The 20,056-nt window shown below is 46.5% G+C and overlaps 1 protein-coding gene across 1 annotated transcript in view; it reads left to right on the forward strand.

The window, feature by feature from the left end:
* Positions 1-17,457, forward strand: part of EHD3 (EH domain containing 3) — a 29,959-nt gene extending 12,502 nt beyond the window's left edge. Inside the window, exons 4-6 of the mRNA XM_071421502.1 lie at positions 12,549-12,961; positions 13,955-14,119; positions 15,441-17,457. Of these exons, the coding sequence (XP_071277603.1) occupies positions 12,549-12,961; positions 13,955-14,119; positions 15,441-15,968 (1,106 nt within the window). The 3' untranslated portion in view covers positions 15,969-17,457. The remainder of the gene's footprint in view (positions 1-12,548; positions 12,962-13,954; positions 14,120-15,440) is intronic.
* Positions 17,458-20,056: the final 2,599 nt, after the last annotated feature.

Raw genomic sequence — 20,056 nt, forward strand, 5'->3', positions numbered from 1 at the left:
TTTCAGTGCCTCAGTGATGATCCATGGCCAAGGCCCCCATTGTAATCTGCCTGGCTTCTTGCACTGGCCAGGCTCCCTAAATCTTGTGCAAGACTGGGTTGGGTTTAAGAACCATTGGCACTCAAGTTCTTCATTACAGTAGGGAATCTGGAAAGCCTGTGGACACTAAATCATAAAATCCTAGAGTAATTTGGGTTTGAAGGGATATTAGAGATCCTCTAGTTCCAACCCCTGCCATGGATAGGAAGGTGTGCCACACCTTCCACTAGACCAGGTTGCTCAAAGCCTTGTCCAGCCTGGCCTTGAACACTTCCAGGGATGGGGCATCCACAACTTCTTGGGACAAGCTGTGCCAGTTCCTCACCACCCTCACAGTAAAGAATTCCTCCTCAATACCCAATATAAGCCTACCCTTTTTCAGTTTAAAGCCATTCCCCCTTGTCCTGTCACTACAGACCCCTGTAACTGGAGCTGATGAATAGCAGGGAGTCTCTCAGTGAACTCCTGAGGTCACTCAGACCCACCCGTGGCAATATCTTTAAACCTGACCTCTGTGGTCACCTTCTTGCTCTGTGAGGTGATGGTGGCCTAGCTTGCATTTCTGGAAGGTTCCTTAGATAAAGCTGGGAGCTATGCACCTTTTCACTGGAAGAAAGCCAAGAGCAGTAATCTCAGCATTCAGGTTTGACATCAGTTCTCATGCACACTGCCTATTAACAGTGCACAGCTGAATTTCAGCAGCACAGGCTCCACCCCAAAGTGCTGAGGCCTTTCCCATATTTCCACGTTCTGCCCCATAAGATTTCAGATGACTCATGATTTTCCAAGTTCTATTACACTTTTGCATTGAAATTTTTCTTGGAAACTTCCTTTTTTTCTTTTAATTGAGCAGCCACCTTGCACAGAGCCAGGTCTTGTTTGTCTTGCTGGGATTTTCCACCACAGGAACCTTAGCTAGCAAAGAAGTGTCAATAAAGCACAGCTACAGTTCACAGAAATCCCCTCACATTAACCTTTTTCAGTGTGGGTCTCTGCACTGCTAGGGGATCAGAAATTCCAAGGTGTGCCAGCCTTCATGAGAAAGTTGAAAAATATGCTGTGCAAGCATTCCTCCCCTCAGCAGAAAGTATTAAAAAAAAAATTGTATTATGTGGTGTAGACATTTTCCAGTCAAAAAATGCCACTGAGAGCAACCAATTCTCCTGTGGAACTATCACAGTGAAAGAAACTTGCTTAGGAGGAAGTATTTTTGTTATTAAAAATAAACTAAAAAGAAGGTATAGGTGAGTCAAAAAAAAGCCATTTCATGCCCCTTTTCCAAATCTCCTCATTAGTTCAAATGCCAACACGTATTGCAAGATTTTCCTACTTTTCAGCTGTTTACAGAACTAAAAATACCCTCCTGCAGAATACACTGGCACTTCTCGCTGCTCCTTCTGCAAAAATTTCTCTGTCAGCTTTCCAGTGGGTCTTGGTGTCCCATTCTAGATCCTGTCAGTGTGACCTTGGGGCTATTTCCTGGATAGGGGAAGGCTGGGGATATTGCCTACCTAAACTTTAGTAAAGCCTAGGACCCTGTTTTCTTCACATTCTCCTGGAGGAACTGGCTGCTCATGGCTTGGATGGGTGCACCTTTCCCTGGGTGAAAAAGTGGCTGGGTGGCCAGGCCAGGAGTGGTGAGAGAAGAGTTAAATCCAGCTGGAAGCCAGTCACAGGTGGTGTTGCCCAGGGCTCAGACTGGGGCCAGTCATGTTTAATATCTTAATCAATCTGGACAAGAGGAGTGAGAGCACCCTTAGCCAGTGTGAAGATGCCACCATTCTGGGCTGCCGTGTTGGTGTGCTGGAGGGCTGGAAGAGGAATCTCTAGAGGGATCTGAATGCATGAGACAGATCTATGGGTTGAGACCAGTGCTAGGTTTACAGCTGGATTCAATGATCTTAAAGATCTTTTCTAACCTGAACAATTTGCAGCTACTGTAATAAATGGCAGCAATGCCAGAACATGCTTATAACACAGCTGTGCACTGTTACAAAAGTCACTGGTGTACTTTAACCCAAGCCACTAATGCCTCTGCAAACATTTGGAAACAGCTGAGGAGGCTAAAGGGGAGTCCCAGTTCTGTACATTGCTGCATGCTGTACATGTTTGCAGAACTGGAGGCCTGTCTCAGCATGTGGAGCAGGTTCTTCCTGGGCAGCTTCTCTGCCCCCAGTGCAACTTAGTGCACTTAGGGCAGAAAATTGGCACGTTGGCCCTGTGACTACAGTGTGTGGTCACTCAACCCTCTAGCCAGGAGAAAACTCCAGGTGGATCAGCCATCTCCTGATCATCCTGCCATCCCAGGAATTTGCTCTTCTCTGTGTCCAGCCAGGCAAGGGGGCTGTCACTGATCTAATCACAACAGTTAAAAGTACAGTGTAGGTGGGACCTTGCTTTGTCACCATTTACATCAGGACAAACTGGAAGTGCTCACATGGGCCAGGTCAGATGACCTTGCAATAGATACAGGACAAGATCTTCACCTGGTTTAGGTCAATATGGCTTTATTGAGGCTGGGAAACTCCAGCAATTTCTGTCTCCAGGTAGCAGGAAGAGCCAGAAGAGTGCTGAGGTGCCTGTGTTTAGGAAGGGCTGCTGCCAGGCATTGGCTTGAGCTTATCTCAAGGTGTTTGAAAGGGAGTAGTCACCTCCCAGCTCCCATGGAAGAGGAATAGGAAAAAATGGTGAGGCTGACACCTTTGCCACCAAGCTTACCAGCCAAGCTGACCTCATGAGCAAGCTGGTTTTGGAGGCAGATAGAGCAGTAACATGGGCTAGGCAGAAAACAAGACAGGGCTAAAAATGCTGACACAACAAAATTCTGCTCCTTCTGTACCTTCCCAGCCTGCTCAGATTTCACTTGGGAATGAAGCAATACCTGAGGGAGTCTTACAGAGGTTTTCCAAGAGACTTTGAAGTTTCCTAACTGCTTGGACCAGGAATGCTTTTCTTCCCCCCACTGCTAGCAGTAGGTTCTAAAACCCTCAGACTGGGGTACCTGGGATGCAGTGTCAGGGAAGAGAGTAGATAGTGAAGCAGCATTCTATCATAAATTTGAGGGGGAAAGTAAAGATGTAAAAGATGAGGCAGGCTTTCCCAGCCTGCCCATCCTATGAGAACCAGCAGCATTTCTAAAAATAGGAAATTCCTCTCAGTGGGAACATGACAAGTCCATCTCCCTCCCCATTAGACGTCAGGAGCATTAGTTAATCTATACAGTGTCAGCTTAGCAGAGTTCAGCAATCCATGAGAGCCACCTTATACCCCTGAATTTCAAAGCAGTAGCTGTTCCTGTTACTGCATCCATGTTTCAAAGAGCAGGAGCAAGGGAACAGGGTTTAAAGGATTGATTCAGGGGCCAAGTCCAGGTTTGGAAGCATTTCACTTGTCTGCACTCAAGTCTGAATTAAATTCCCTGCCCTGTTGCTGTTAAAGGTGACAGATCAGGCAGTGTGTGCACGAGCACAGGGTGCTGGTGCCAGCAGCAGGGCTTTGCTACCAAGCTGTGCTGCAAGGAATGCTGTATAATCCCAGGAAACAGAGCTCTGCACTGGCTCTCTCCCAGGACTGCATGACCATAAAGAGCCCCCTTCCCCTACAGAGCAGCCCAGGAAGGCTGGGAAACTGGGAAACTGCCTTCCAGAAGCAGAGCTGCAGGTTTAGGCCTATCAAGCACTTGAGGGTGGTGAGTCTGTCAGAGCTGAAGTGCACATCCCTTTGACATGCAGGGACATCCCCAGCACTGACACAGCAGCTGCTGCTCTCAGACCCTCATAAAATGTGTAGCCCAGGAGCTGCTGCACTGATTTGACCTCCCGAGCTCCTGACTCGTGCACTGCTTTGTGGTGGGCACCCACAGTGTCACAGGTGTGGTAGCCAGACTCCCTGGGATGCACAGGTGTCATCTACAGGCTTTGTGGGAAGTGTTTCCAGGATGTCCTGGCCCAAAGCATCCTGTCCTTCACTGCTTCTGTATCATCCTTGCCTGGAAGGCAGCCATTTCTGATCTTTTTTACAGTCTGAGGCATGAATCTGTGTCCACATTTAAAGAACTAATGATTGCATTGCCTTGCTCCTTGCTTTGTCCTTTTTGTTATTTGTTTCTAGGGGAGCCTGAGGCTGCAGAGGTGCCCATGAGGGAGGTGTTTGGGCCAAAGCAGCACAGTCTTGTCTGCTTTGACAATTTGATAATGATACAAATGCCATCCACCTGCAAAGCAGTGTTCTGGTGTCACATAATGAGCTCAGGCCAGCCTGCTGGGAGGGAAAATGAGGAGGGGATGACTGAAATAAATGAGGACAGAGGGGAGGACCACAGATAGGTCATGCAGAGCCAGGACAGGAGTGAGGACTTCCTCATAATTCATCACCCTGTGAGTCTGCCCTGCTAATGGAGCCACCTGGCAACAAGAACTCGTGTGCTTCAGTGGCAGTGCCATCCCTGGGGGCTGAGCCTTGCACGCTCTGCTGCCCATCTGTCTCAGCCCACATCTGCCCTGAGCTGAGCAGATGTCTGCCAACATCAGTGGCACCTTGGCCAGGCCGTGTTTGATCCCTCTTTTGGGGCAGTACTTCCTGGATATATCCTGATCACTTCATGCTCACTCTCTGTGTGCTGCCTTCTCCCTTTCCTGTGCTAGCAGTGACCACAAGGTCCATGCCAGGAGGTAAGGACTGGCAGTGTCATTCCTCATTGGCTTGCTTTCCAGTATACACTATTCCAGTATTTTCCCAGCCTTCCACTCAGTTCCATCCTGCTGGCTTCAGTGCAGCCTAAGCATCCCATAACCAAGGGAAAAAACCCTACACTCACCAGCCTCACCCTTCTCCTGGGAAAGCAGAATTCCCAAATGAGCAGCAGCTTCAGCACCAGGGACACTTAATCACTCACCAGTCTGACAGCAAGAAGAAAAATGCCAATAGCAAATCTTGGGCAGTGCAGAGCTCTCAGCCTGGCTGTGTCTCAAATAGCCATGCTTGGAAGGGAAAGGCAAACACCAAGGGAATTGATGTTCTCCCACTTCATGCAATGCTGTTTAGGGTACAATGGCAACAAAAAAATATTTTTTCTGAGGAGCTTTGTCACGTGTGCTAGCAACAGCATGATACAAACTAAAGGCATCCACCCTGAAAGCCTCCAAAAGGAGGCATTTCAAATATTTGCTAAAATACTCCCCACTGGTGATGTTTGCTTATATTCTGTATTTCACTCTGCCTGGGAGGGTGAAAGTGCACTGCTTAGTTTTGACTTTCCAGTTCACCTCCATTACAGCTGCTCTGCCAACCTGCCTGATTTTATCATAGTCTCACTTAACACATGCTGTTCCACTGAAATGCTCAGCTCTTACAGGCACACTGTTCTGCACTTCCTCTTAAAAAACAACACAAAAATGAGCAGAAAATGAACTGCACGGTTCTCATTTTTATTTCTAGAAATATGTGAAGCCACGAGCCTAACTCTTCTGACCTGAAAGCAGTATGGAAACAGAAGGTCAAGATTATATTTGGGGAGAAAGTCAAACCAATATTTTGCTTGGTACTAGGGGGGAGAGGGACTGTCTCCATGATTAGGGTTGGAAATACTGATATATTTTGCAGTTGCAGAACTGGAAGAGCAAAAAAAAAGCAGCACCAAAGAACAAGATTAAATGGCTGCACATATGGAAAGGGTTGTGCTTTTTTCTATTCCTGTTAACATACAGCAAGCATTTCATTTGTGTTACTAAACAAGTCTGAGTTTTAGAACAGCTGTGCAGCTTGTCCATTTGCTGTGCACTGTGCACTCCAGAAATATTCCAAGTATCTATTACATAGAGGAAAGATGGTCATGCCATCAGCATCTCATCAATTTGCATTATTTATGCCCATCGTGCATTCTTTCAGCATCCTGAGCAGCAATGGAGAAGGAATGTGTTTCCTGGTCCCTGGGAGCTGTCAGTCACTGGTGGCCATTTCAGGCCAGCTTTTCAAGCATGATTTCTCCTGAAATTTAAAGTATGAATACAGGAGAATTCAGTCTGTGTTTGGATGCTATGGTAAAAAAAAAAGTTCCTGGGAATCCCAGCTACACATCAACGCTGCTATGCGCTGACTTCTTTGGAAAACTTGGCCTGTATTCAGATGCCTTCTGAGGTCTCAAAACCTGTCTAGAAACTGATTTAGAATTTAGTTTTTAGAATTGGCCCAAGTACCAGGTAACGCTCAGGCCCATCTGTCACAAGTGGCAAAGATAAAAACTTGAGGATGGGGCAAGTTCTGGCTGTGTGTACACAGGAGCTAAACAGGGGCTCTGGACAATGCTCTCCTGAGTTTTGCTCCACCTGATTTGAATGTGCCTGGTGAGGTTTCACTGACTCTCCAGTGACATAAAGCCAGAGCCCCATCAGGCTCCCAGTCTCTTCCCCACCCCAAAGCCCTTGCAGTAAACAACATGAAAGCAAAAAGCCACACAGTCTGGCACTCCAGGTACTGGTTAATGTTAATGTTAGCATTGTTGCTAGCTGAGAACAGAGACCTGCTGTGCTTTGAGTCTTTTTGCCTTTGCTTTGGAAACCTTAAAGCCTCCAAAACGTATTTCATGTTTCCATTAGTTCTTGGTACAAAAGAGGAGGAAATGTGGAGCACTGGCAGGAGGATGTAGCTCCCAGTGCTCTGAATCAGCAGCTCCAGGACAGATTATTTCTTTGAGTACAGGCACAGGCAGAAGTGATTGGCAAGCTGGGGCCTGTCTAAAAATTAGGGCATGCGACATTTAAAGAAATCTTTTCATCCCAAAGGCCTTCTGTGTACTTCCCAACACACCCACAGAGATGCATTACAGGAATCTCTTTATATTCCCTTGGGAGGCAGCCACTTCCAGAGAGGAACATGGCAGCTTCTTACAGAGGTGTTTGAGGATGAGCTGCAGTGAGGTGTATCCAGTACCCATGCCTTGCTTTCCATCATCCCTTCTGTCCTCTCCTTGCTGGCACCCCCAGCTCCTCACCTTGAGAGAAACTTGCTCAAATCACTGTTCTCCCACCCAGTGCCAGCTGTTTCCTCTCTGATACTCTTACCCAGCACCCTTCTCTCTCTAGGACACCACAACTGCCACCCAACCCAGCTTCCCACTCCCACTTTGTGTGTCCTCAAAGGGATGTGTAACTTCCCCCTCCCTCCCTCCCTCCCCTCATCTTCCTCCTCTGACCATGGTGTGACCTTCCTTCTCCTTGCTCACAGCCATCTGTCACATTTGGGTAACACCTGCCCCTCCTGGCACATTCTCCCCCTCCAGTGTGGGCTGCCTGCTTGTTCTGCAATGACACAAGTCTTCTTCCCTGGACTCTGAAGGGCTCTCAGGGAGGACGTCTCTGTGGCCAGTTAGACTAAGCCTCAAAGCTCTATTACTCAATTAGAAAAATTTCAGTCATAAGCTCCCTGGAATCAGCATTCATTTCATTCCCTGTTCCCTCTCTAGGCAGTCAGTGTTCAGAGTGTCACCTTGGGATGTTGTCCTCAGACAATCAGAGCCAGTCCCCCTACTTGACAAATAGGGACACTGCCATAAAACTCTCTGGTAAATCTTTCATCTCTAGATAACACCAGCTTTAGAAAGATGAGAATGAAGCTCCCAGTGACTAAAATTCAGCAGGAAAGAAGTAAATTGCACCAGATATTTCACAGCTTGCTGTTATTACTCCTGTAAACTGTGCTGCTGCTTTTAGCAGAGCAGCAGCTTTAGGGTTTTCAGCACTTCTTGATCTCATGTTTCCATGAACTCCACTACCACAGGACCTGTGGCGATGGTTCCACAAGGCAGGAAATCACTAGTATGCTTGCTACCAGTAAAAAAAATAGCACAAACTAAACAAACCTAAACCAACAACCAGTGTAGCTGCACGGTGAGAAATGCTGAACCAGTGCATGCCCACTCCTTGCTGGTTCAAATTGGCTTTAGAATCTTACAGCCAGGCAGATTTTGTGCTGGGTCAGGTATCATCCATCTCCTCACAGTCAGCATAAAGACTGTATCATGCCTGATCTGACTTGACAGAATGTAATTGCATAATCCTGCCAGCTCTTGCTGAAATGCATGGTGCCAGGTATTCCAGTGCTGCACAGACAGGAATTCATTAGGCCAGCCTGCCTTATGGAGTCTAGGTGGCAAGGTGTCTGCAAGAATGTAATTTTCTCTGCAGGCTGAACCCACTGACAGTCCTGCTGACTTGTCAGCTTTGTGTTAAGTCTGTTGAGTCCTTTTCATGCTGTCAGAAGGAAACCTGTCCCATTAAAAAAACCATCTGATGGAATAAAATTGTTATCATGTTCATCTTGTCCTCCTACTGCTGTATGATTTGGATTCGTTTTCTCTTCACGTTCACCTTATCTGGAGGTTGTGAAGGAAGCTGCAGCAGCGATGTTAGAGAATGTTTAAATATGCAGCATATTTTTCAACAGGGATGCAAGCACAACAGACAGGAATTACTGAACAGCAAATTCTTCCCTTTACAGTTCTGTCTGAACATCCCTGTAATAATGGGTTTGCTGCATTAATGCAGCTTTGGCAAGCAGATGGCTTCCCAGCCACCCCGTAAGTTCACAATAAAACCCTGCTGAGTTCCATGGACAGCATCACCCACCCCTGAAACACTGCCAGAGCTGAGATGGTGCCTGCCTGCTTTGTGAGAGGCCTTAGCAACACCCTACAACACAAGGAGACATAATGCATTTGCAGTGGAAGGAGCAAGGGACACCAGGAAAACTCCTAATTTGACTGCAGATGAAGATCAGTTCTTGGTCTAAGCTCACACAGTAATAAACTGCCAGAAGAAAGAGGCAGGCCCAGTGCATCTGTGGAATGACAAAGGGGCAGGAAGGAGGAATCCAAAGTGAGGCTATAATGCTTAAGTTTAGTTACAGAATGAGCCTCATGTTTTCAGGTTTTGAACACCTCCAGCTCTGGCTAGAGCCAGGCAAAATGCCCTGAGTTCTCTGTGGCATTGAAAAGCCTTCCAAAAATGAAAGCTCCAAACTAAATGTTAAAATACTAATCTAAGACCTTCTTTTTAAATAAACACCTTTATTAATAGCTTGCCTTTAGCCATTTACACTCTCACCCTGCTATCCAAATGCTTTAGTAACAACCTATTATACACTAAAAGCAAGACTACAAAGTCAACCCCATGAATCACATCTGTAGCAATCCTCTAGGCACTGTGTATGAAAGCACCACCACAGTCAGTGACTCTTTGTAGATAGCTGTAAACAGAGCTCTGTCCCACGTCATGCTGTTTGTTAAGGAACTTCACAGCACTCAGGATAATTTCCCCTCTTTCCCTCCATCACCTAAGAACAGAATCCCTACACTTACACCTCGTTTGTCCTGCCAGGCACCCCCATACAGAGGAGTGCAGCTGTGATCAGTAGCACTGCACACACCAGACTTGTTTCTTGCTCAGCTGGGCACCAACAGGAGAAGCTCCCCAGAGCCAGAGGGACACACAAGGGGAGGGTGTGGGTTGGGCTTTTGTCCCAGCACGGGATGTAAACTACATCCATGGTGATGTCTCAGAGCAGTCAACAGCAAGTGTTACTCTCCAGGGCTTTGTTCTCTTTTTTAATAGAGATATGCAGGACAGCTGTCCAGAGAATATCTCTGAACCAGCAAAGAGGCTAGGAAAGAAAGTCTGCTAATCAATCTGGACATTTAATGAAGTCCACAGGGACACTCAGGACTCATTGTGTATTCCCAGCTGCTACAGTAACACACAAAGGGTCTGAGCAGATATTAATTTCCTTTTCTTGCTGGGTAGAGCAACATTTATTTTTGTTAATAGGAAAGAGATGCTCAGTAAATAGATACCTTCTAAGTGTCACAGTGGATGCAGGCTTGATATAGGATAAAAATCATGAGAGCTAAGCACCTAAAGATACTTTTGGACAAACCTTGAGACCCAGGCTAAGGTCAGTCTCCCAAGTCCTCAGTTAATACCAAAACTACAATTACACATTTTTTTTTCTATATCTCCCTTCTTTTAAATAATCAGTTCCCACTTTTACTAAATCCCTGCAAGGTGGACTGAGTGTCAGGTGGAGACACTTTCCCTAACTCATTCCAGCCCCTATTAAAACAACAGAGAGTGTAACAGTGACTGTTCCTCTACTATCAGAGGGAAGCCATCCACATGATCTGTGGCAGGACATCACTGTAGCATTACAAGGTAGCCTAGAGACCATGACTGTTTTCCATCTGATTCTCCCAAGAAAAAGACTGGACAAAGTAGCTATGGTACAATTCAAACATGTGGCAGCTTGACAAGAAAACATCCCAGTCCATGAGATTTTACAAGGTTAAATGCACAAACATCTCCAAATAAAGTCACCCTGACTCACTGCTCCCATGATGAAAAAGCAAGCTGTGTAGCTCTGCGTATGAAGAACAAACTGTCCTGCCATGCCAGAAGACTTCCAGCCCTGGCAGAAGTGAACATAAAGTCTGTATATCTCTGTTTAGCAAGGTTTGAGGGGGCATGGGAGGTCCCTGTTTGCACAGCCTTTGATCAGCTTGCAGGGGGACAGCTGACAGCCTGGACCCAGGCTGAGCGAAGTGAGGTATCAGCATTGACTTTGTCCTGCTGCCACTGCCCCAGCAGAGGTTAGGAAGGAGTCAGCACCCTGATCTTTGCACCATTAGAGCAGTGGAGCAGAGCTCCCTGCAGCCAGAGCAGCTGAGGTTAAAAAGCTGAGGTTAGCACCTAAAGTTAAAAAAGGCCGTTAGCATCTGAAAGCGAGCAGGATCAAGTTTATTTCAATTTTAAAAAACTGACTTGTGACTGTGTTTGAGGTCAGACACACAGACTGAGCAAGATATGCAGCTAATCAGTATATCAGTATAATATATATGCAATATATTGAATGCTCAGCAGGTCTTTGTCAAAGCTAACACTGATTCTGAATTCTCTGAAGTTCTCAGTATCAAACATAGCTGAGCAAAGAGCCAGGGCCCAGCATTGCTTGCTCTTGTGAGAGGAGACACTCATGTCCCAGCGAGCAGAAGGACACTGGTGGGACAAACATCTGTCTTTCATTTGAGATCTCTGTAGATCCCATGGAAGAGAGCAGGACTGAGTGTCCACACCTCACACACCCCTCACATGCCCACACTCTGCCATCCCCTTTTCCTGTAAGCAGCAAACTGTAATTGACCAAAGCAGAACACTTATGCCCAGGAATAAGACTTTGAAGTTCTCAGTGGCAAAAAGTTAATACCAATTTATCCAGCTGAAGAGAAGGTTCACACAGGCTTTACTCCTGACATGAGAGGCAGGATTTCACTCCAGTTTGATTAGTCATAGGGAAGAAAAGTCCAGCATGAAAAAGCAAGATCAGAGCTCAGCTATCCTCCCCTCTGTAGTTCCAGTCTAACGATTGGGATGCACTGGTTGCCCTCTAGGTTTTAGAGGGGACAGAAGGAAAAAAAGGAAGAAAAAGAAAGGGGAGCAGGAGGAAAAAGCACCAAACTAATTATCATGAATTTATTCATGAAAGCCAAGATTAAAATAGTATATTAAAGGATTTGAATGCAAATAGCATTTGCTCTGTCCTGATTTCCCTTAACAAAGCGCAGCACTCTGGTGACTCAGATAACCCCAAATACTGCACAGCATTGGAGAACCTGACAAAGCAGGGGGACAGAACCAACCAGTCTCTCACCAAGACTTTAAGGCACAATAAAAAACCACCACAGAGCTAGGAAAAAAGGTAATTTTGTTGCTGACATTACTATTGTTTTAGGGACTTCTCCACACACTATTTATCATGCCCTGAACTGCTTAGAGGTGGACCCAGTCCGACACTGAACCCATTATGTTTAGTCCTGAGGCAGGTGAAATTTGAACCCACTGTCCCTGGCCTGTGCCTGCCTCTGGTGTTCACAACAATGCTGTCTCTGCTGAGTGTCAGGCTCTTGGCTAAGGGAGCACAAATCATTTGGCTTTGTGCACATGCAGCAGGTATGGCAGGATGGTTACTCTGCTAGGGAGGGTTATTTGCATGCTGGGTTCTGAATTGGATGGGATAAAGTTAGTCTTGCACAACAAGACCTGGGATTTATTAAGCAGTGGAGATAGGCATCTCAAACCAGTCTGGCTACGAGTATTGCAGTGACCCAGCTTTCTGTGTGGGCTATGCTGATGGCCAGTCATTCACAAATTAAACCTCTCTTGTGCTATGTACAAGACTTCTGTAGTAAGTTTGAATACAGCAGTTGCTCCTTGATGTGCATTTGAATGAAGATCTGGAGCACAAGTTCAAGACTTCTTTGGGTGATCTCTTCATGTGGGGAGGACAAGACCTGTCCTTAACTGTATGGACAGTGCCTCATCTCCTTATCAAGCTACCTGCTCTACTGGGAAGGCCGCTTCCTTGCAAGCTTACCCTCAGTTAGGTGCAGAGATAGTTGGAGTACAGCAGGGAGGCTCTCAACTCCCACATCTGCTGCATCTCTGCTCTTCCTTCCCCCCTTGCAGGTTATGACTTCGCTGCTGTACTGGAGTGGTTCGCAGAGCGGGTCGACCGCATCATTCTCCTCTTTGATGCTCACAAGCTGGACATCTCTGATGAATTCTCTGAGGTCATCAAGGCCCTGAAGAACCACGAGGACAAGATGAGAGTTGTTCTCAACAAGGCCGACCAGATAGAGACTCAGCAGCTGATGCGGGTGTACGGTGCCCTCATGTGGTCCCTGGGGAAGATCGTCAACACTCCCGAGGTCATCCGAGTCTACATCGGCTCCTTCTGGTCCCACCCCCTGCTCATCCCCGACAACCGCAAGCTGTTTGAGGCGGAGGAGCAGGACCTGTTCAGGGACATCCAGAGCCTGCCCCGCAATGCAGCCCTCAGGAAGCTCAACGATCTCATCAAGCGAGCGCGCCTGGCCAAGGTAGGTGTTGGCATAGAAGCCCCAGGCTGCGTTCGGTGTGGGCTGTCTGCAGCAGGCAGCCTATGGAGAGGTGGTTTTGGGCAGTTCAGCTTGCAGAGCTGGTGGATCCTACTCTTTTTCCATCCCATTTAACTCAGGCCCAGCATTATGAGCCCTATGCCAACATGGGAAGAAAACGCCTTTGTTTGGTGTGTCAGTCATGGTGGGCCAGAGTGAGGAAGGTAACTACAGATCAAGCAGGTAGCACTTGAAGGGATCTGGAAAGCAGTTGCTCTCTGGTAGCAACTTGAGAATTAGAACCAATTCAGTATATCAGAACCATACACCAAGGGAATTGATAAGCTCTAAGTCTTTTGCTTAAAACTTTCTTAGCCAAGAGAGATACCTGACTAAGATGGATGCACAGGAGGTGGAGACTCACACAAATGATAAATAAGCCTGTAGTATCCCTGAGTATTTGAAATGAACTGAAAGAAGCTCTTAAAAATACAGGAAAAAACCCACATCAATTGAGAAAAGAGATCAAAAGATCCCTCAAAAGCTTTCAGTGCAAGGGTCTTCATTTCAAGAAAGAATGCTTGGTTCACCATTGGAAAAAAAAGCCACAATGTTGCACAAGTTAAGGACTGGTATTCATACTAAAACACTGAACCTGTATGTTTGGACTGGGAAGGGACTGTTCCCTTGAAGGCCATGCCCAGTGGAAGAAAAAAAACCCCACCACTCCCTCCAGAAAGTGCATATGAATGTCACTGTCTGTATGCTCAGGACTACACTTGTTTTTGCCTTGTCTCAGCACAGACAGAGCACACAGCTGAGCATTGAGCACTGGAATAACAATCCATAGGTCCAGGCAAGCTGAGGAGCTGAGCTTGCTCTTCGGGGTGGGACCAAGATGGAGGCAAGCCCTGGGCACAGATACTCTGCTGAGAAGAATTTTCTGATGTGCTATTTAACATTTGCCTTCATTCCATATAATTTAATTCCCTTCAGGTCCATGCCTACATCATCAGTTCCCTAAAGAAGGAAATGCCCTCAATGTTTGGGAAAGACAATAAAAAGAAGGAGCTTGTTAACAACTTGGGAGATATTTATGCCCGGATTGAACGGGAGCATCAGATCTCACCAGGAGACTTCCCTAACCTGAGAAAGATGCAGGTAAGCAGTGGCATCCTGGCAAACATCCAGGGAAAGAGCACTGGAGTAACTGCAGGGAATACAACAGAGCCATGCAGGCTTTGATTGTTGCCACCTGTGGGAAAAGCCTGCTGTAATGTTGAAATGTGCCTTAAAATATGTGCAGGCTATATTTGGGCATGAGCACTTCTTACACATAGAGCTCATGTGGAGCATTACAGCTTCACATTCATTTCTCATATTTTTGCCTGAATAGCACTTTACAGCGAATGATTTCTTCTGTTTTTCTTTATTTTTAATTCCAGGTTGCATTTGCAGATTTTTAAGGCCTAAGCAGTTTATAACAAAAGGAAAGCTGTGTCCTGAAAGGGCTACATATGGCACATTCCTCAAGAGCTATATTTGTCTTCTACTTAACTCTTTGTTACTAGAAGGAGGGAAAGGAAGGTGTAAAAACTTTAAGCCCCTTTCCTATTTTAAGCAGAGAAGCAGACTTTTTGTTCTGCAGACCAGAGACCTGGCCCAGGGTTCACACAAGTCAAAAACTTCAAAGGACCTTGGATCAGAGCCTTGTATTGTACATTCAAGCAATGCTGGACACTGCTGCATTGCTGTGTGGCTTCAGTCCAAGCAAAAACCCGTTCTGAGTTCTAGCTCTTGAGGTTGCTACTAGTTACCTATGGAAAACAGCATTTGCCTATTTTTGAAAATATATTCTCCCTAAATTGTTGGGAATGATACCTGTGGAGTATAGGAGATCCCCTTCACTGTTTGTTAAAATGTGTGTTAAAAAAACAAACTGTACGAATTCAGTTGGGGTGAATAGTGTGGATTTAACGAGTAGAGGGTGAAAGATAAAGCTGTAGGTCTTTCTGCAGCTAGAAGAGAGTTCTCTGCAGGCCCTACTCAAAGCCCTTTTGCTTAGCTGTAAAATTACAGAATCTGAGCCATGCTGTAAAGACCTGCTCGCCACCTCTTAGAGATGTGCTGCTGTCTTGATGAAATCTGAAAGCTGCACTGCATAGTGATGAGTGCAGTGGTCTTTTGCCAGGTGGCATCTCCTTCCCACAGCGCAGAACGGGGAGGGAACATAGAGCACTGGCTGGAGGAGGTAGCAAGAGCACACAACCAGTTTGCCTTGAGCTATTTGGTCATTTTCTGTAGGACTTGACTAAAGTCAGAGCAAGGCCAGCCAGGGAGACCCCATGCCACGCTGAAAGCAGGGCTGTCAGAGGAAGGAACGCCAAACTCCCCACTCCTCTGCAGTAGCAGGCAGGCATCCCCCTGTACACCATCACTCCTCCGTGTCACTCACCTCTTGCTGTGCTGTCCCATTTTTAAGGATCAGCTGCAAGCCCAGGATTTCAGCAAGTTCCAGCCTCTGAAGAGCAAGCTGCTGGAGACCGTGGAAGACATGCTGGCCAACGACATCGCGCAGCTGATGGTGCTGGTCCGCCAGGAGGAGTCCCAGCGGCCGACCCAGATGGTGAAGGGAGGAGCCTTCGAGGGCACCTTGCACGGCCCCTTCGGGCACGGCTACGGAGAGGGCGCCGGGGAGGGGATCGACGACGCCGAGTGGGTGGTGGCCAGGGACAAGCCCATGTACGACGAGATCTTCTACACGCTCTCGCCCGTCGACGGCAAAATAACTGGTGCCAACGCCAAGAAGGAGATGGTAAGGTCCAAGCTGCCCAACACCGTGCTGGGCAAGATCTGGAAACTGGCTGACATCGACAAAGATGGCATGCTGGATGATGAGGAGTTTGCCTTGGCGAATCATCTCATTAAAGTCAAGTTGGAGGGTCATGAGCTGCCAAATGAGCTCCCTTCCCATCTCCTCCCTCCGTCCAAAAGGAAAATAACAGAGTGAAAGAAAGGGTCTAGGGGAGTGGGGAAAGGGAAGGGGAAAATAAAAGATCCAGAACAACATGTTTACTTAAATTATACCTTCAGATGTGAGATCACGTTTGGATTTGTACCTACTTTGCTGTATGAAGAACAAAATCTAAAGCAGAACAAAAGAGTCCAATCCTTCATGATATGCAATTAACTCTTCCAGTGTACTGTCCCTGCTTTCTAATGTGTAGTCTGTAAATATGAAGGTAAAGAAAGGATGTTGCCAAGTAGGAGACTCTGTTAAGCGAGAGTAGAAGAAAACCTGAACAGGGCTGCATTTTTGGAGAGTGGAATAGGCACTAATAGAAATCTGCTAACTGCCAGTATCACTCCTGAGCTTTGGCTGCACCTTCTGCCTTTTAATGGGTCTTGCAAAATTCAGGAGACTAAGAGAAACCACAAGGTCTTCAAGCTATTGGCCAAAATAAAGAGCATTTCCTAATTAACATAAGCCCACACTAAAATACTAGATACTAAACCCCGGAGTTAAGAACTTTAGGAACCTTGTTTCACCGTTAAGATGCAAGTTTTACAAACATTCCCCTGTCCTTAAAGAAAAATACATCAATAAAATCTGAAAGAGTTCTGAACTGGGCAGCTGGAGTTCCTCATTGTTCACTGTGGGGCAGGCACTCAGAGTTCCCAATCATCACCCCCTCCCATTCAGTCCCCAGGGGAGATTTGTTCTGCAGGCCCAGCCAAGAGAACCACACTCCAAGGGAGGCAAGGGAGGGGGCCCTAGAGGTGGACACGAGGTGGGTTGGAAGGGAGGAGCGCTGCTTCCAGGCTCACCCAGCATTTCACAGCCAGTGGGTCCTGTTTGCTCTTTGAACAGTGGTGGTGTCTGTGATTCCTGTGAAGTGATTCGTGTTTGCTCTCATCGTGCACAGTGAATGCCACAAGGCCCCATCCTCACTGTACAGACACAAACCCACACTGGATCCATCACAAGGGCAGAGCACTCAGGGGCGCTGGGCAGAGCTTGCTCTGCTCTGTGCCTCCACAAACCCAGCCAGGATGTCGGCCTTCACACGCTCTCCTCACCACACACTTACACTTGATCCCCTCCAGAACTTCTACCCTGAGCCAAGAGACCTTCCCCACTTCTTTTATGCTCTATGAAATTTTTGTTTCCAAGACCTGATTTTAGCAGAATTGCCTCCATTTCTTGTTTCACTGCCTCGACACAAACGTGCGCGCGCACTTCTGGTTTTTGTTGTTGCTTTGGAGCAGCGTGTTGTTCCAATCCTGTTGTCACTTTATATAAGCTGAGCTCCTACTGTGATGAAAAACCAAGATAAGTATAACTTATTTTATATCTCTTGTGTTCATATTATATAGAGAAATATATTCTGTGTATGTAGGATGTGCTTATTGCAGTACATTTATCACTTGTCTTAAAAATTAATGCATTAACCTCTTTTGTACCCTGGTCCTAAGACATTATTAAAAAAGAAAGGCCAGATCTGTCTACTTCTTTTTACAGCAAAATGAAATGCAGCTGAAAAGAAAAAAAAAAAAAAAGCTTATTTGTAAGTGCAGCAAAGGGAGGAGATTATGCTTATGCACATTTCCAAAAGTGCATGTACAGATCAGCCCAGCTGGACTCGGGTGTGCACTGCTGAATGACTGGGTGACATCTGCAACAACTTTCTCTCTTGGCAGTCTAATCACAACCTCCATACTTGCCAAAGCAAGAGGAATTGTACCTGTGATCCACCTTGTTCAATACAGGGGAGAGGTAACCACCACATTTCAGTAGAAAAAAGAATATATTGAAAGAGTTCCTTCCTGCCAGTCACAGATGAGAATGCTATGAATTTATCAAGATCTGGAATGGATGCAAAAAATCTCTTTAAGTCTTACTGACTAATTCTATTTCTTCTTTATTCTTTCTTTTCTGTGGATGTTCATGACAGTGATAGCTATCCCCAGAGTGGGACAGTGAGAGGCAGTAAGGCAGGGAGATCACTTAGGATAGTCCTGGGAAAGCATCTGGACAGAGGGTATGAGCTATAGGAGTTGGCAAAGTTTCCATTTAGCATCTGTACAGGATGAGAGAGGGATGAGAGGAAATCGTAGGGTGGAGAGCAAAAGCGATAAATGCAAATTGAGGGAAAAGCCAGCAAACTGTGTCATGCCAGTTCAGCTGCCCAGTAACCCCCAGTTGAATCAGCCCTGCCTCTGTGCATGCACAACTGTCTGATGGCCACTCACACAGCACATTGCTTGTGCCAGGCACGTCATGCTGAAACCTAGCTCCTTAAAAAGCAGAACATCACTGGTTCTCTCTAAGGGGGTGGGAGAAGGTGAGGTCTTGGCAGTCTGTTCTTCCCTGTACACTCCAGCAAGGTGCTCAGGCAGGCAGCAGCAGTTACCCCCACGCCATGGCTGGGGCATGCCAGCACATTCCACACTCCTGCCTGCTCTGCACTGTGCTCCTCTCATCCCTGTGCCAGCCTCTCCAGGATGCTCCTGCAGGATTCACCCAGAGGGGCCAGCAGGGCAGCAGCACAGAGCTCTGCCCACGCAGGTCAAGTGCAGAGGGGTTTGATTGCAGCACCCCTCAGGAACCACCTGGCACTGTTAGAGCACAGCTTCCCCACTCGTGGTGGGAGAGAGGAAAAAACACCAGCACTGCGCTCAGAAACGCACTGTTACTTAATGGGGTTGCACCAGGGATCTTGCTACAGAGGGAACAGGGCAGCTGCAGGGGGGCTGTGTGCCCAGAGAGGCAGGTTATGAACAGCCCTCTTCAGTCAGATAACTTCATCTGACCAGCACATTTCACTTCTGCTAGGCTCTTCAGGAAATTAAAATAAAAAACAAAACAACATCAAACAAAATCCCACTAAAACACCAAAGAACCACATCAAACCTGAAACACCCAGTTCTCCATATTGAAATGCATGGAATCCTGTAGCTCCACTATGGCCATGAGAAAGTGCATGTATTTATCCATCCCCTTCCCAGATAGCAGCTGCAAATGCACACACCCCCTTTTTCTTCCTTTTCCCTTCCGACTCAGGACTCCCTGGGCAATCCCAGCCACCTGTATTGTTTCCCACATCTGTGGAAGGATGGGATTTCCCAAGCCCACCAGGACTCCAGGCACTGCATGCTCCTGCCAGCTCACAGAGCCACACTCCAAGGCAGTTATCTGTGTCCAACAGTGCTTCCTTTTTCCCAGAGCACTTCTCAATTACCTAACAAGATTTCCCCAGGAGGTTATACAGAGGAACCAATTCATTTGCTGTCTGTGGGTGGGGGATTTTATCATGTGAACCTACCACTACCACTCACTTCTCTGATCCTCTCATGTCCTTCTCTACCCATCCTCACACAGAAGTTCTCACAAGGTCAGAAGAACAAAAAGGCCCTTTTTTACCCCTCTAAGTAGGAACTGCATTTGGTCTTCTCTCTGGGAAGGATCTAGAGCAGAAACATCTGTACCTACACACTTTATGGGCTAATATATGAGTTTTTTGAAAATGAAATTCTCTCTACAGTGGAACATGACAGGCAGATTAGATCAACAGTGCTATTCAACCATTTATTTGAAGGGAAGGATAATAATTACACCAAGTTCCCTGAATAAGGCTTCACAGGAGGTGAGTAGCTTGGCAAAAGGCAATTACTTCTGGGAGCTGGAATTTAGCCAGCACGCTGAAGTTCAGAGAGACGTTTAATCAAACAGAAAAGGTCAGAATCAGCTTTTCCATCACCTTAAGTTCCAACACAAACTTCATACAACAATGAAATTCAGATTTAAGTCTGGAAACTGTTAAGTTGCTCCCCTTAATCCTTTGCTCACTGACCAAAGGCTGCTGTCATGTGGTCAAAAGTTATGAGCTGTTTGACCTTACTGAGAGGGACAGTGTTCCTACAAGCACAGCTGGAACCATGGAGGCTCCTCTAGAAGATCACCTCAGATCACCCTACACTTCTTGCATCATTGATAGTTTCCACCTCTGCTATTGTTTATCTCATTTCTTTTATTATAGAATTTATTATAGAGAGAAGCTGTGGCTCCACATTCAGGCTTTGGTAAATCAGGGGACA

This window comes from Agelaius tricolor, unplaced genomic scaffold (assembly GCF_023055355.1).
Source record: "Agelaius tricolor isolate 1412-34295 unplaced genomic scaffold, bAgeTri1.0.p SCAF_1, whole genome shotgun sequence".
NCBI lineage: Eukaryota > Metazoa > Chordata > Aves > Passeriformes > Icteridae > Agelaius > Agelaius tricolor.